This window comes from Triplophysa dalaica, chromosome 3 (genome assembly GCF_015846415.1).
Source record: "Triplophysa dalaica isolate WHDGS20190420 chromosome 3, ASM1584641v1, whole genome shotgun sequence".
Classification (NCBI taxonomy): domain Eukaryota; kingdom Metazoa; phylum Chordata; class Actinopteri; order Cypriniformes; family Nemacheilidae; genus Triplophysa; species Triplophysa dalaica.
Genome location: NC_079544.1, coordinates 9780338 through 9793954, shown reverse-complemented (window position 1 = coordinate 9793954; position 13617 = coordinate 9780338). Strand labels below are relative to the sequence as shown.

Here is a 13617-nt window from a genome sequence, read left to right as displayed (position 1 = left end):
TGGGATCTGCTCACCATAGTCGCAGCAGTCGGGTCAAGACCCCCACATTCATCTCAGCACAACGATGCCCTTGTGGGCCACAAGCAACTTCTGTGAAGCACAGAGACTATCATTCACTGCTAGACGCAAAGTCCTATAGACTGGGGTGTTTTCTTGATGTCCTGACTCGTTCCCATTGAGATTAACTTTAATGTTTCAGCTGACAAGTCTCTCACGGCATTCTTTGGCTCAATGTGTTTCAGCCTTCTACCTGTGATGTTCCCAAGACCTTAACAACTTTTAATGTCAGATCTCAATGCTTCGGGTCTGGTTGCTCTGTGACGGGGATGTGAAGGCAATGCTGGCAGTATACTTGCTTCAAATGTGTTGGAACATGAGAGGCATTGTTGAGTCATTTGAGGGGATTCATTGTGTACCCACTAATGGTCTTTTAATGGAGGGGTCTTACAGTGTAGTATGAGGACTGTATGCTGTGACATTGGTGGACAGCTGGTGCGAGGTAGGAGGAAGATTTTGCATTGATGGATGATGTATATGACTGAAACAACACACAAGGGAGGTACTGTATATAGCATTGTTGAATAGTCTGTCGCCCAGTGCAAAGGTTATTTGTCAGAGACAGAACATAGGGAACAGTAATTTAAATATAGGGAATTTATAGCTGCAGGAAGTTGGGGTGCAGCAACCCGGGTCGAGAGAAAGAAAAACTTAAACAGTGTCAAAAAATAAATATAATACATTTGATTAATTTGTCTATTCACTAATATCCATTGAAAACACTTAAGACTTCACTGTAAAAGGTAAGCCACAATGACAACACAACATTCTCACAACGTCACATCATTGGTAAGTGAAGGTCAAGTGTCACAAGCAGTCTTTCACCAAATGGCATAAAAATGAATTTCAGACTCTTTTACTGGACAGTTTGGACCTTAATGCCCTCAAGCGGGACTTCATCAGCGTCAACCCAGAAAGAAAGGCCACATTTGGAGTTTTGCATGCAGGCCAGCAGTAATGTAAGATAATTATTTCTTTATTTGAGATTGTGGCTGATACGTCTACAGTCAGAAAGTGTACGGGTTCATTTATATGTGCTGTCGCTGTGCAGCGTTGTGTTTAATCGTGTGAACGGTTTGTCCGTGGTTTATTAGACATTTATCGAAATATCGGTTCAGTCATATATGACATGAGGGTGAATAAATGAGGACTTTATTTTTATTTTTGAGTGAACTATCCCTTTAAAGAGCATTAAAGTGACTTGACTAGGTCCGGTCAATAAATGAGAGTGTTTACTGCTGATGTTATTGCACAGAACTCTGTTATGGAATAGGACTTTGCCTCCAAGATCATACATGTATATTGTGTCTTGAGTCAGAGAAAAAGAAGGCAGTGAGTAGAGCAATGTTTCATGGTTTGTTGGAGCTGCAGTTCCACCCCATGAGGCTATTTTGAGTCCCAAGGCCGGTTCCTTCATCATCTTGCTCTCTGTCCTACTCCTGCTGTGTTTTCATTTCACATTAGCCTTGGAATGACATGTCCAACCTTTACCCCAACACATACACCCAGACCTGTGAAGCTATATTAGTGAAGAGCATTCAGTTGTTTTAGATATTTAGAGAATATTTTCAGATATGGCTGAACCTGTACACACATGCAAACACAACAATTCTGGACAGTTAAATCTGTAAAAATATAAATATGAAAACCACCAAAAAGCCTTTGTATCCTGCTACATAACAATTGATAGTAGTACAGTTATAAAGCTGAGCTGCTTGCCCAGATACTGCAGGTGTGTATTCAGGTTACACCGTATTCTGGTTGTGCATTGCAATGGTCACTCTTATGATTTATCACCATTAAACCGAGTGTACTTCGTTCCTAGAAATAATTCACTGTGAACCACTTATAATCAACAGTGTTTGCTAAATAACCGAGATCAGGTAAGAGTTGCATTTGGTGCATCTGTGATGAAAAGTTATAATTAGATCAAATTTTTCTACAGACCAAGTGGCCTTGTATTGCATGTGAGATGATGATGTTAGGGGCGATTCACATTTCACGCATGCAAATAGGGAGGAATGCGATTGCGACACGCATACGGTGAATCGAGATGGAAATATTTCAACATTTTACAGTGCCGCAGGTCATTTGACAAGGGAAAGCGGCGCGGTTTCCGCACGGTTTTAGACAGGAAATGCGAATTGCCCCTAAATCAACTTTAAGGCTGGTCCAGACCTTGAGATGCTTAACACAAGATGATGTTGGTATGATATATTAGCTTGGGAGACAGAAATACAATAGTGGTGATGCATGTGTGCACAGGTTCATCAAGAAGTATTGACTTAATATCAACTCCAGGTATAAAATTTAGGCCCCACATATTGTGTTCTCAATAGTATCAAATCTTTTGAGTTGTTTTTAGTTGAATATTCTATACGGTGTCTGTTGAGTGAAGAATGATGAATAGGAATAAAGTCTGCTTCAATGATTGTTTAATCACAAAACACTAAGTTTGGTGCCATCTCAATTACTTTCAGTGTGGGCCCTCTCTCTCTCTCTCTCTCTCTCTCTTACCTTTTCCTATTTCTTTCTCTCAGATTTCTCTCTTTCCTTTTAGTGTTTGAGTGGCTGGGCAGCTTTTTTTCACCCAAATAAGAATCAGAGATTACAAATGGCATTAGTCTGCAAAAATGGCTGTTCCTCGAAACATTCATGCTTTTTCTGTAAATGTTTTGGAGTAATAGTTGTACAACACAAAACACAGCACATGGGCTGAAAGCTGGAGCACCCGCTACTTACAGGACAAAACAAAATCATGGGGAGAGACATGAGATAAGTAATTTACCGTAATTTAACATAATTTGTATAAGTAATTTACCGTTATTCAGGCATGGTGGAAGAGTCCGAAATTCTGCTCGGGTCTGACCTTGGTGCAGAAGCCATTAAACAAGCTCTACCAGCCCTGTCATTCTGTTCAGCTTCTGCCTTCATTTGAAACACAAATGCTCGCAAAATAGGCTCCCAAAGCCTTCGCTTTTGGGACAAGACGAGTACCATTATTGGGCAAGAAGGCAAAGAGGTAAGAGAAAGGCCAGATAATTATTATTTTCCTTTTTTATTTTTACAACACATTTGATGTATTCACTTGTTGAAAAATCTTAAATATAACTCTTTATACCGAATAATTATTTTAGAATTGTGTCATTTTCAAGAACTTGTAGATTATTTTATTACACGTTACGCGCATGTGAATGAATGAGTGATGATGCTAGAATGGATCTCCCATGAATAGAAACAACAGACTATTCATAGATTTTTAACCTAGTTACAAAAATAGAGGTAATAATTAAACATCATTAATCTGGAAGCTAACTGTGATTTTGATAAGCTGTTATACCGCAGACGTTATTTGTGAGGACAAAATGACAGTGTCTATGTGATATCCTAAAATAGTGGCTTAAGTTTTCAGAATTGAATTAAGTCTGGAAGATTTGTTTTTGATCTCCCTTTTCAGTCTGTGGTGGCTGTGTTTCTTCATGCTAATTGATGCGTACTGAGCAAGAGAAATATTAGATCAATGGACATAAATAAATTATGGTCCAGCATGATTCTGATTCTAGCCTTTGAAACAGTAGTTTAGGCTGCATGAAAAGAGAAAATTGAACCTGTATATATATTTAATAAAAAGTAAATGGATCTTGTGTTTACTACTGTGAGAAATGAAGGATGATGGGTATGTCATTTTATATGTAATATTTGTGTGTGCACTGTGTTTACATTTACATTACATTAATGCATTTGGAAGACGCTTTTATCCAAAGCGACATACATTGCATTCTATTATACATTTGTGTTGTGTTGTGCCTTACACTTGTGAGGGATTTATTTTAGAATTACATTACATGTTATTGGTCATCTCAATGAAATTCAAGTGGCTGCAACTAGATCTGCTTGCCCTGCTGATGCTGTTTTGGTAGAGCAAGTATGACAACTTTCTATTGCTAATACTAATGTTGCAGTGAACATGCAAGGGATGCTGCTTCAATGTTAGGCACAATATTCCACCATAAACAGATCCAGGCAGGTGGAGCTTGTGGTGCAGGAAGGTAATTTTTAGTTTTCTGAATACTCATTGTACCATACTATTTACAGCATGCTAACAAGAAATGTTAGCTCGAAGAAGAATGCATTGTCATTGGCTATGAATTGTAGCTCAAAAGCCAGTTTGAGTCCCGCTGATGTGCAAGCGCATTTGCTTTTGGATCACAAAACTAAATGGATCACAAAACTAAAACCACGGACAACACTTTTTGGGTTGAACTATCCCTTACAGAAAGTCTTTATTGAGTTTATTACTGAATTAGGTAGGCTAATAAGTCCACAAATATGATGAATATTAAAATCATCTTGAAATATTTGGTTTCTGTCAGAGCAAGATTGTAGTAAATGTCATTATCATTGTGTCTTCACTTATGCAGATTGTGAAGATTGTTTCACCCTCCGTCTATGTATGCTGATGTGTGTTTTTTCTCCGCCGGCAGTGTATCATGAGTAAGAGTAATTAAAACTCTCTCACTGCCGTTATGAGCAAATGACTAAACATTGGTCACCTCTCTAGGGACCTGAAAAAACGAATGAGTTAAAGTTTGCTCTCCCGGCATAAATGAATATTTCGAAATGTTAGGCCTGAATGTTCTTCCTGCATTAATGTCTACCCACAAAAGAACATCTCTGAGACTAAACAGTAGTTTATTTTTTCACACATACTGAATATAGGCCCTCTGAGGATGCATTTTCATTTGTCATTTATATGTAACCAAGGCCAAATTTTGTCAAACAGAAATGTTTAATTCATTACATTATCAATCGTTTTATGACACTGACCATAAAGAAATTACTTTCTTACCTTCCCTTGTGGTTCTTGAAATGTCGGATGAAATTTGACGTTGTGGTTGTCGTGTCAGATATTCTTTTGTTGCATACTCTGCATCTGGCAAATCATTTTTTATTGTCACTGTCCAGTTCAGAATCCTTATAGCCAAACGTGACTCTTTGTGGAGCTCGAATGTTGTCTGCCATGTCAAGTCAAGTAATTTTCTTACTTCAATCAAGCAAGTCGCAAATCCTGAAAATTGTCCAAATCCTGAGTCCCCCACCTCTGAGTATTACATACGTCGTATCTTCGAAGAGTATTTAGTTTTATCAAATTTACAAAAGAGAGATACAGCTGTACGAATATTTCCGAACTAGTGGGGAGTGTGGGATGGAACTATAGCATGTGCATGCAACACATTATCACATCATCCCTTCGTGTTTTGTACATTATGCACGTACACGCTGATTGCCAACAAAACACAGATGTATGACTTCACTTACCGCATGCAGTTCATGTCCAGAATCTTTTAACGCTTGGCCCGCACATTTATCAGTTTCAAACGATCTCCAAATCCAACGTTATATCCACCGTTTATATGAAATCCACCACAGAAATGCCATGAACAAACAGACACACCTAAACTTCACTATCGCAAGAGTAATGAGATGTAGCGCTGCGCAGCGCATCTTGACGCAGCACAGAAAATCTTGATGGTAAACGGGTCTCGCTCGTCGGTTGGCTCGTGGGCGGGCTCTTTCACCTTTGCCTTGCTGTACTTTCGGCCAATAAAAGGAAAAGAAAATTAGAAAAAAATCAGAAAAAAATTTGAAGCGCTGGAGGAGTGTATCAAGTTTAAAGGTGGAGTGGTTGATTTGGAAATGCGCTTACTTTTGCTAGAACGGAAATTATAAACCCACCCTCTATGCGGTTCGCCATCCAAAGCTACAGCTGCTCCAAACACATGAATGTATTTCGTAAATCCATGTAACGATTAAAAAAATAAATCCATTAAATTCTTCTTGAAGAACCATGGTATAGTCTTTCAGACCCTGTGCGTATCAGAGCTCTCTCCATCATCTAAAAACTGAACCGATGTTATTTCAAGTTCTTCCTCTTTCATGATCCAGACGTTTTTTCATCACTACTTTTTCAAACACTGTCTTTCGTTTTCAAGATTTACTTGTTGTCGGTACCGCAAGAAAGTTTGATTGTTGCTGATTGTCCACCATTCTCCCTACATTGACACGGACATGAGCAAGCTGCGGCGCTGACGACGTATGATGTCTGCGTGAACAGGGTGCTCAGTGGTATGCAAAATACATTGGCTAAAAATGTACACATGACCAATCACAAGGTTCGCCCAGGACTTTTTGATTGGGTGAACGTTTTTTGGTTCTACTCCTTTCACAGACGAAATATAATTATAAAAATACTATTTGTCCACTATACTTCTTGCTTGCTATCAGAATGTAAAGAGATTTCCAACCAACATGACAAAAAAAATCTTGACAGGATAAACCACCATGCCTTTAAAATTGCAAAGAAGTCAGAATACATGATAGCTCCGCTTTAAAATAATGAGCGGGAAACCATAGAGATCCGATCAGATATCCAGATGTGGAAGCCACTTGATGTCGACAGGTGTAAACGCACTGTGTACTGATTGTCTGAAGATACAATCTGCTTGTTCAGATGGCATGTTAGTGAAAAAATATAAACGCAGCCTCAGTTTCTGTCTCCAAGTGTCAGAATTATATGATAATATTTGTGTGTCCTACTACAGCAAGCTTTGTAAAAGCTTTTTCCACAAATACAAAGACAGAACAGAACAGAAGATTATTAGCCTGGCTAGCATATGGCATTTACATAGCGTATACAACCTTGTGTTGTGAAATGACTGATGTAAACAGTACCTTATTAAGCTTTATTGCAATAGCCTAGTTGTTTTCATTCTCAGGGGTGCATGAAATCCTCATAATGGCATATTCACCGTCAAGTGACTCAAAATCTGTTATATCTTCTTTTCTGTTCTGCAGAAGTAAAAAAGTCATTGAGGTTTGGAATGACTAGGGGTATGAGTAAATGATAACTGAAATTTCATTTTAGGGTTAACTATCCCTTTAATGTCATTAAGGAAATGTTGATGATATGCTATTTTGCAGTGGCTGTTTTAATATGTTACTTATGATGAGACCGGTGCTGAATGTTCTATCCACAACAGTTTTCGTCTCTCCGTACTAAACATTAAATCTAAATCGTATAGATCTCTCACTTTCAAGTGTTTTCTTCCACAGGTGCTGTCTCTGGGTGCAGATGTTCTTCCCGAGTATAAGCTCCAAGCTCCCCGCATCCACAAATGGACCATCTTGCATTACAGCCCTTTCAAGGCGGTATGGGACTGGGTCATCTTACTGCTTGTTATCTACACCGCCATCTTCACACCTTATTCTGCAGCCTTCCTGCTCAGTGATGAGGAAGAGGCCGCCATGCAGAGTTGTGGCTACTCCTGTAGTCCACTTAATGTGGTGGACCTCATTGTCGATATCATGTTCGTAGTAGACATTGTGATTAACTTTCGCACAACCTACGTGAACAGCAACGACGAAGTTGTGAGTCAGCCCGGCCGAATAGCTGTCCAGTATTTTAAAGGCTGGTTCCTCATTGACATGGTGGCTGCCATTCCCTTCGACTTGCTCATTTACCGCTCGGGAGAGGAGGTGAGTGGGCTTATGGGTAATGATGTCATCATTTGTGTGTTTGATTTGCTCTACCTATATCAGAAGTAAGGGTTTTATCTGCTTCCTCTCTGTTTTCATGCATTGTTAGACAACAACTCTCATTGGCCTACTGAAGACCGCTCGGCTGCTGCGATTGGTGCGTGTGGCGCGTAAACTGGATCGTTACTCCGAGTATGGAGCTGCTGTTCTCTTTCTACTCATGTGCACATTCGCGCTGATTGCCCATTGGCTAGCGTGCATCTGGTATGCTATCGGGAACGTGGAGAGGAATAGCCAGTCACGCATTGGTTGGCTGAATTCTTTGGGAGATCAGCTGGGGAAGCCTTATGATGTGAACATATCTGGATCAGGACCCTCTATTAAAGACAAATACGTCACTGCCCTCTACTTCACCTTCAGCAGCCTCACTAGCGTGGGCTTTGGAAATGTCTCCCCGAATACCAACTCTGAGAAGATCTTCTCTATCTGTGTCATGCTCATTGGAGGTTAGTGTATAGTCAAGAGTCCACAGGATTTCCTACTGAACTGTATTTTGACCTTTTTTAAGATAGTGTATGCTGACAATGTGCACTCTAAATTGTCATAGAAGTAATTCAAATATTTTCACATTTTCTCACAGCTCTGATGTACGCTAGTATATTTGGAAATGTGTCAGCCATAATCCAGAGGTTGTACTCCGGCACCGCGCGTTACCACACTCAAATGCTACGGGTTCGGGAGTTCATCCGTTTCCACCAGATCCCCAACCCACTCAGGCAAAGACTGGAGGAGTATTTTCAACATGCTTGGTCCTACACCAACGGCATTGACATGAATGCTGTGAGTCACATAGCCTCAAACATTATCGTGCGCACCTGGCTGTGTCAATCTAGTTTTCCCACTGTTTATTCTTCCATACATGCATAACGGACACATCGCGCTGTATCATTTATTACATCCTGTGCTTTTTCTCACTCCAGGTGCTAAAGGGGTTCCCAGAATGCTTACAGGCAGACATCTGTTTGCATCTGAATCGTACCTTGTTGCAGAACTGTAAAGCTTTCAAGGGGTCCACTAAAGGCTGCTTGCGTGCTTTGGCTATGAAGTTTAAAACCACACATGCTCCACCAGGGGACACCTTGGTCCACGCGGGTGATGTGATTCCGGCACTCTACTTTATTTCTCGTGGCTCGATTGAGATCTTAAAGGGAGATGTGGTAGTGGCTATTTTAGGTAAAGGAGGGCTTGGGTGGTTGTGGTGGTGTGGGAATATCTAACATGTTCAGTGCAAAATAGGAGTTAAAACATGACTGTACTGATTGTGAGTGTAAGCTTATGTAGCACATGATTTATTGTGCATTCATTTCCAACGAGACATTTTGAGTTGATAGCATATTGAACATTATGAAACTACATACATTTTTTCAAAGTACTGCCTTATCATCCTGGTACGAAAACGCATTTGTTTATTGTTTGAGACCTTATGTGGGAAAACTGCTGTTGTAGCACCATCTTGTGGTGATGTTGTATATTGTTAATGACACACAGGATAACTGCTCTTAATGAAAACAACTTTTTCCTGTTGTGTAAAACTCTTTTAGCAATTATTTTTTGCCTTTTACAGAAAATAGTCTATAATCATTCAAAAAAAATGTATTCTGTCATTTCCATTATTCTTCCTGCAGGCAAGAATGATATTTTTGGAGAGCCCATTAACTGTTTTGCACGTCCTGGAAAATCAAGTTCAGATGTGAGGGCTTTGACGTACTGTGACCTGCACAAAATCCACAGAGAAGATGTACTGGAGGTCCTTGACATGTATCCAGAGTTCTCAGGCTTCTTCTGGAGCAACCTGGAGATCACCTTTAACTTAAGAGATGTAAGATATGTCTGGACCGCTTTTAATATGTAAGACACTATAAAGGAATGTGCTTTTAAAGGGTTGTATGATCTTCTCAACAGACCAACACTAAAGTTGGGTCATTGAGCAGCGACCCTGATGATTCTGATCATGGCTGTCACGACCATCCTTCACACAGAGGAAAGTTGTTCTTTCATACCAAGAATGAAAGAAAGTCCAAGTCAAAAGGTATGCATGAATATGTACTGTACAAGTTTTAGGATTTTCTAGGTCAGGGGTGTTCATCGTGCTTGTGGAGGTCCCCTCTACTGAGTGTATCGTCAGTCCCAAACAAACACATCTAAACCAGTTTGTCAAGGTCTTCAGGATTACAGCCAAGTGTGTTTGATTCTGCAGGACACCCCTGTTTTAGAATTTTGGTTGACACTTTTCAATCCCTCTCATTAGCAGATGAAACAGAGGAGGCAGAAGACAAACCCAACAGAATGACTTTCCAAACACATAACGCAAACATCGAACAGCATAAGGAAAGACAAATTTCTCATCGGGACTCAGATATTTTTGCCTCCCAATCCAGCAGTGATGATGAGGAAGAGTCCAAGCAGCCGTCTGTATTAGTAAACCGCTCTCAAAGGCATATCGCCAGCTTCGATATTGCAAACGGGGAAAACCACAAAACCAGTACCACTTTTAATACACTGTCAGGTAAGATTCTTAATGTGACTAACCATGCGATATTAACAAAACTTTACAGTAGAAGAGTAAAATGCTTAAGTGGGTCTGGCCTTCACAAAGCCACACTGAGATGATTTGGGACACAGACTGTAAACATCCCAACACTGAATGGGTGCAAATCCTATCCATGATGGGTGCCATGGAAAACCTTTTCAGGAATGTGGAAGCTCTTATGGCAGCAGACAAGGGACCAAGTTTTAAAAAACATCATTATTATTATTATCATGATTTTAAGTGCCCAGTAAATACATACGGGTGTGGTTGTCCACATACGCTTGGCCATATTGTGTTCAGTTCAAAGACATTTTTGGATTAATAGCACTTAAGTGCTGTGAATGCATCATTTTGTGATGACTTTATTTTAAATTAGGAGCTCTTTCAGGCGTATCAAACATGTTCAGTTTTTGGGGGGAGGACCGTGGCCATCAGTACCAGGAAGTACCCCGCCACAGCATGTCCTTTCCCTCATCCTCAGTTCCATCCAATATTGCCCTGCAAGATGATACACATCACCCTTGCACCGAGGTAGAGAACAGACTGGAACTGATGCAAAAACAGCTTCAACGGTGAGATCCAGCTTGCTTCTTATTACTGCTGTTAAACGATTAACCGTGAGTAATCGCTTCCAGAATAAAAGTCTGTGTAGATATTATATGTTTGTGTACTGTGCATATTAATTTTGTATTTAAAAACAAATCCAGGTACATATTTAAGAAAAATATAAAAATCAATTAAGTTTATGTAATTTTAATTATATATAAATATATACATGTAAATATTTTCTAAATATATACATGTATTTTTTATGTGTATGTTAAAAAATATAATATAAATATGCACAGTAAACAGACATATATATATATTATATAACTTTTATTCTGGATGTGATTTTCACAAATAATCACGATTAATCGTTTAACATTATTGGTCTTTATTCCTTATTACCATATATGTTTTGAGGTGTTTTTGTGGTCTTCTCTTACAAGACTTGAGAAACGGATGTCAACAGATATCGGAGCCATAATGCATTTGCTTCAGCGTCAGATGGTGCAGATTCCACCGACCTACAGCTCTCTGATTGCTCCATCAGAAACATCCCCGAATCCACACAAACCAGGCCAAAAACTAGTTCAGCCTGTCAACCCTTTAGAATCAGAATCACCAGCCATTTCCTCTGAGGTATCACACATTATTAAACTATAGCAATCAACTCGATGTATCTTTGAAGTTATAAATGTCAATCTTTAATACATCCTCTTTGTTCCTTTTCCAAGACACTTGATCCCCTGGACTTTGCTGACAGTCCTATGAAGTCCAATGAAAGCCTGTCAGGGGCGATGGAGCTCCAGCTACTGGATTGTTCCCCACAGCCCTCCACTGATGGTCAGGCTCTCAAACAGAGTTCTCCTGAAGCTTATATGGAAACATGGGCGCATAGCATGGGACAGAGTTCATCAAACCTCTCAGATGATCATCCAGCACACACTGATTCCCGGCAGACTGATCAAAGAAATGATCGTTTTTTAGAATCAGAGACTGTAGGAACAGTTCGCCACCCACAAGCTGGACAGAGGCAAGATACAGAGCTGGAGTGTCAAAGACGCCTGTCATTACCAGTGCAACATCAGTTAGAGGGAGATTCCTCAAACCCCCCCTGATCCAGTGACTTAAGAGTGAAGTGTTGGTTTAATACGTCTCAGAATAATGCTTACAAGGACCACCACTGAGCAGAAAGATCCTCCTACAGTACTTCAGGTTCACATAAATGACCTCAGACAGTCTAATGTAAAGGTGTATGTCACTGTGATTTGGTATATGTGTGTTAGCTGGTCTAACAATATTGTTTTTAATATTTGTCTTTCACTGAAAGCATTTAATTTTGCAAGTGTTCATTGTTATTCTGAGGTGTGAATGCAATGATTTGTATTAGCATATCATTTTTTGTGTTTGTAATCAACGATGGTCCGTCTGGAAAAAAGTATGTCTTTGACATACTAATACACTGGAAAGACCAACCAGAGTAAGAATGATCAAGCTTTGTGACAAGGAAATGATCTCAGTTGGTGGAACCCAAGCTCTCATGTAGCTGAAATACCTCTGCGTGAGTCTATTCAGGAAAGACTGATACCTGCTGAATATTATGACTGCGTTTTAGAGTACATTACTGAAAGCATGTGTTAATATCTTTCACGGCACAGATTTTTCCAACATAATATAGTATCACAAAATATATAATCATCTGTTTGACCAAAGGGTCAATGTATGTAGAATGTGATTTAGAAAGTGTAAATTAAAAACATAATGTTCAAATCCATATCACCAGTTCAGTTAGTGTATAGTAAATACATAAATGTATAACCACTTGCTGCTTGTCCATGCCAAACACATTCAGTAAACCATACCCTTTCAACAAAGATATTATTATGAAATGTGGTCTATAGAAAGACTATCTTGGAATGTTAAAATGTATTATAACATGTAATAATTTATTGTGATATTGAGTAGACATATTTATTGTTATTGCTTACAAAATTATTATTGTGGAAATATGATCACATATGAACTTGGATCATATCCACACCAAATAAATGAATTAGATCATACAAATGTTTATTGTATTTCATCAAGCACATCTCATAAATATATGTGTGTGTCTGTGTGTGAAGGACTGTTCTGTCATGACTGCTTGTCAAAATCATTTTTTCTGTCGGGAGAAAATATGAAATTTATTTTCATGAAGGTGAAATTTAAATGACTGAATTTAATCCTTTCAAGTTTCACTAGATTAAAAGAGCAGTTTTTTGTCTATCACTGCTGAACCTTTTCTTCAATGTGTATTCAAATATGTACAGTACAATCATGTGCAATTTTTCAAGCTAAAGTGTATTATTGTCTTATTAAATATTATTTTGGCATCAAAAGAACTCCCAAATGTATTTATACGAAAAGTATTAAAGTTTTATTTCATACTATTTAATATACTGTTAAATATATATTTCCCTCTGTGGTGGGCAGGAAAAAGCACAATTAAAACTACAAGATGCATACATTTCCATAAAATAGGTGATATGCAGTAACGGATACAATATAACTTTTTTAGCAAAAAGATAAAATGAATCATAGCCAACGAGCATATATGTCAATGTTAAAGCAGTTAATTATAAAGTATTCATGGAAAGGACATTCTATTGAAAGGTTTGCTTAAGTGTAACTCTAAAAAGGAAAGACATCTGGGTGTACTCACTGGGAACATGGCAGCCACACACCTACTTTAAGTCCTGCACTAAGCCTATTATAGTTTTATATTAAGAACTCACACAAGCACTATTTGCTCCTTAATCAAGACCCAGAACCGGATAAACAACAAAATAGAGGGATTCCGTACCTCCACATCACCTGATGCTCTTATAAAGTCGTAGCCTGTATTT

At 38.9% G+C, this 13617-nt stretch overlaps 1 protein-coding gene across 1 annotated transcript in view; it reads left to right on the top strand.

The window, feature by feature from the left end:
* kcnh2a (potassium voltage-gated channel, subfamily H (eag-related), member 2a) overlaps window positions 1-12562 on the top strand; it is a 33699-nt gene extending 21137 nt beyond the window's left edge. Inside the window, exons 6-15 of the mRNA XM_056743190.1 lie at window positions 7171-7593; window positions 7703-8099; window positions 8234-8433; window positions 8574-8826; window positions 9279-9472; window positions 9556-9682; window positions 9905-10159; window positions 10560-10755; window positions 11176-11368; window positions 11464-12562. Of these exons, the coding sequence (XP_056599168.1) occupies window positions 7171-7593; window positions 7703-8099; window positions 8234-8433; window positions 8574-8826; window positions 9279-9472; window positions 9556-9682; window positions 9905-10159; window positions 10560-10755; window positions 11176-11368; window positions 11464-11847 (2622 nt within the window). The 3' untranslated portion in view covers window positions 11848-12562. The remainder of the gene's footprint in view (window positions 1-7170; window positions 7594-7702; window positions 8100-8233; window positions 8434-8573; window positions 8827-9278; window positions 9473-9555; window positions 9683-9904; window positions 10160-10559; window positions 10756-11175; window positions 11369-11463) is intronic.
* The last annotated feature ends 1055 nt before the right edge of the window (window positions 12563-13617 follow it).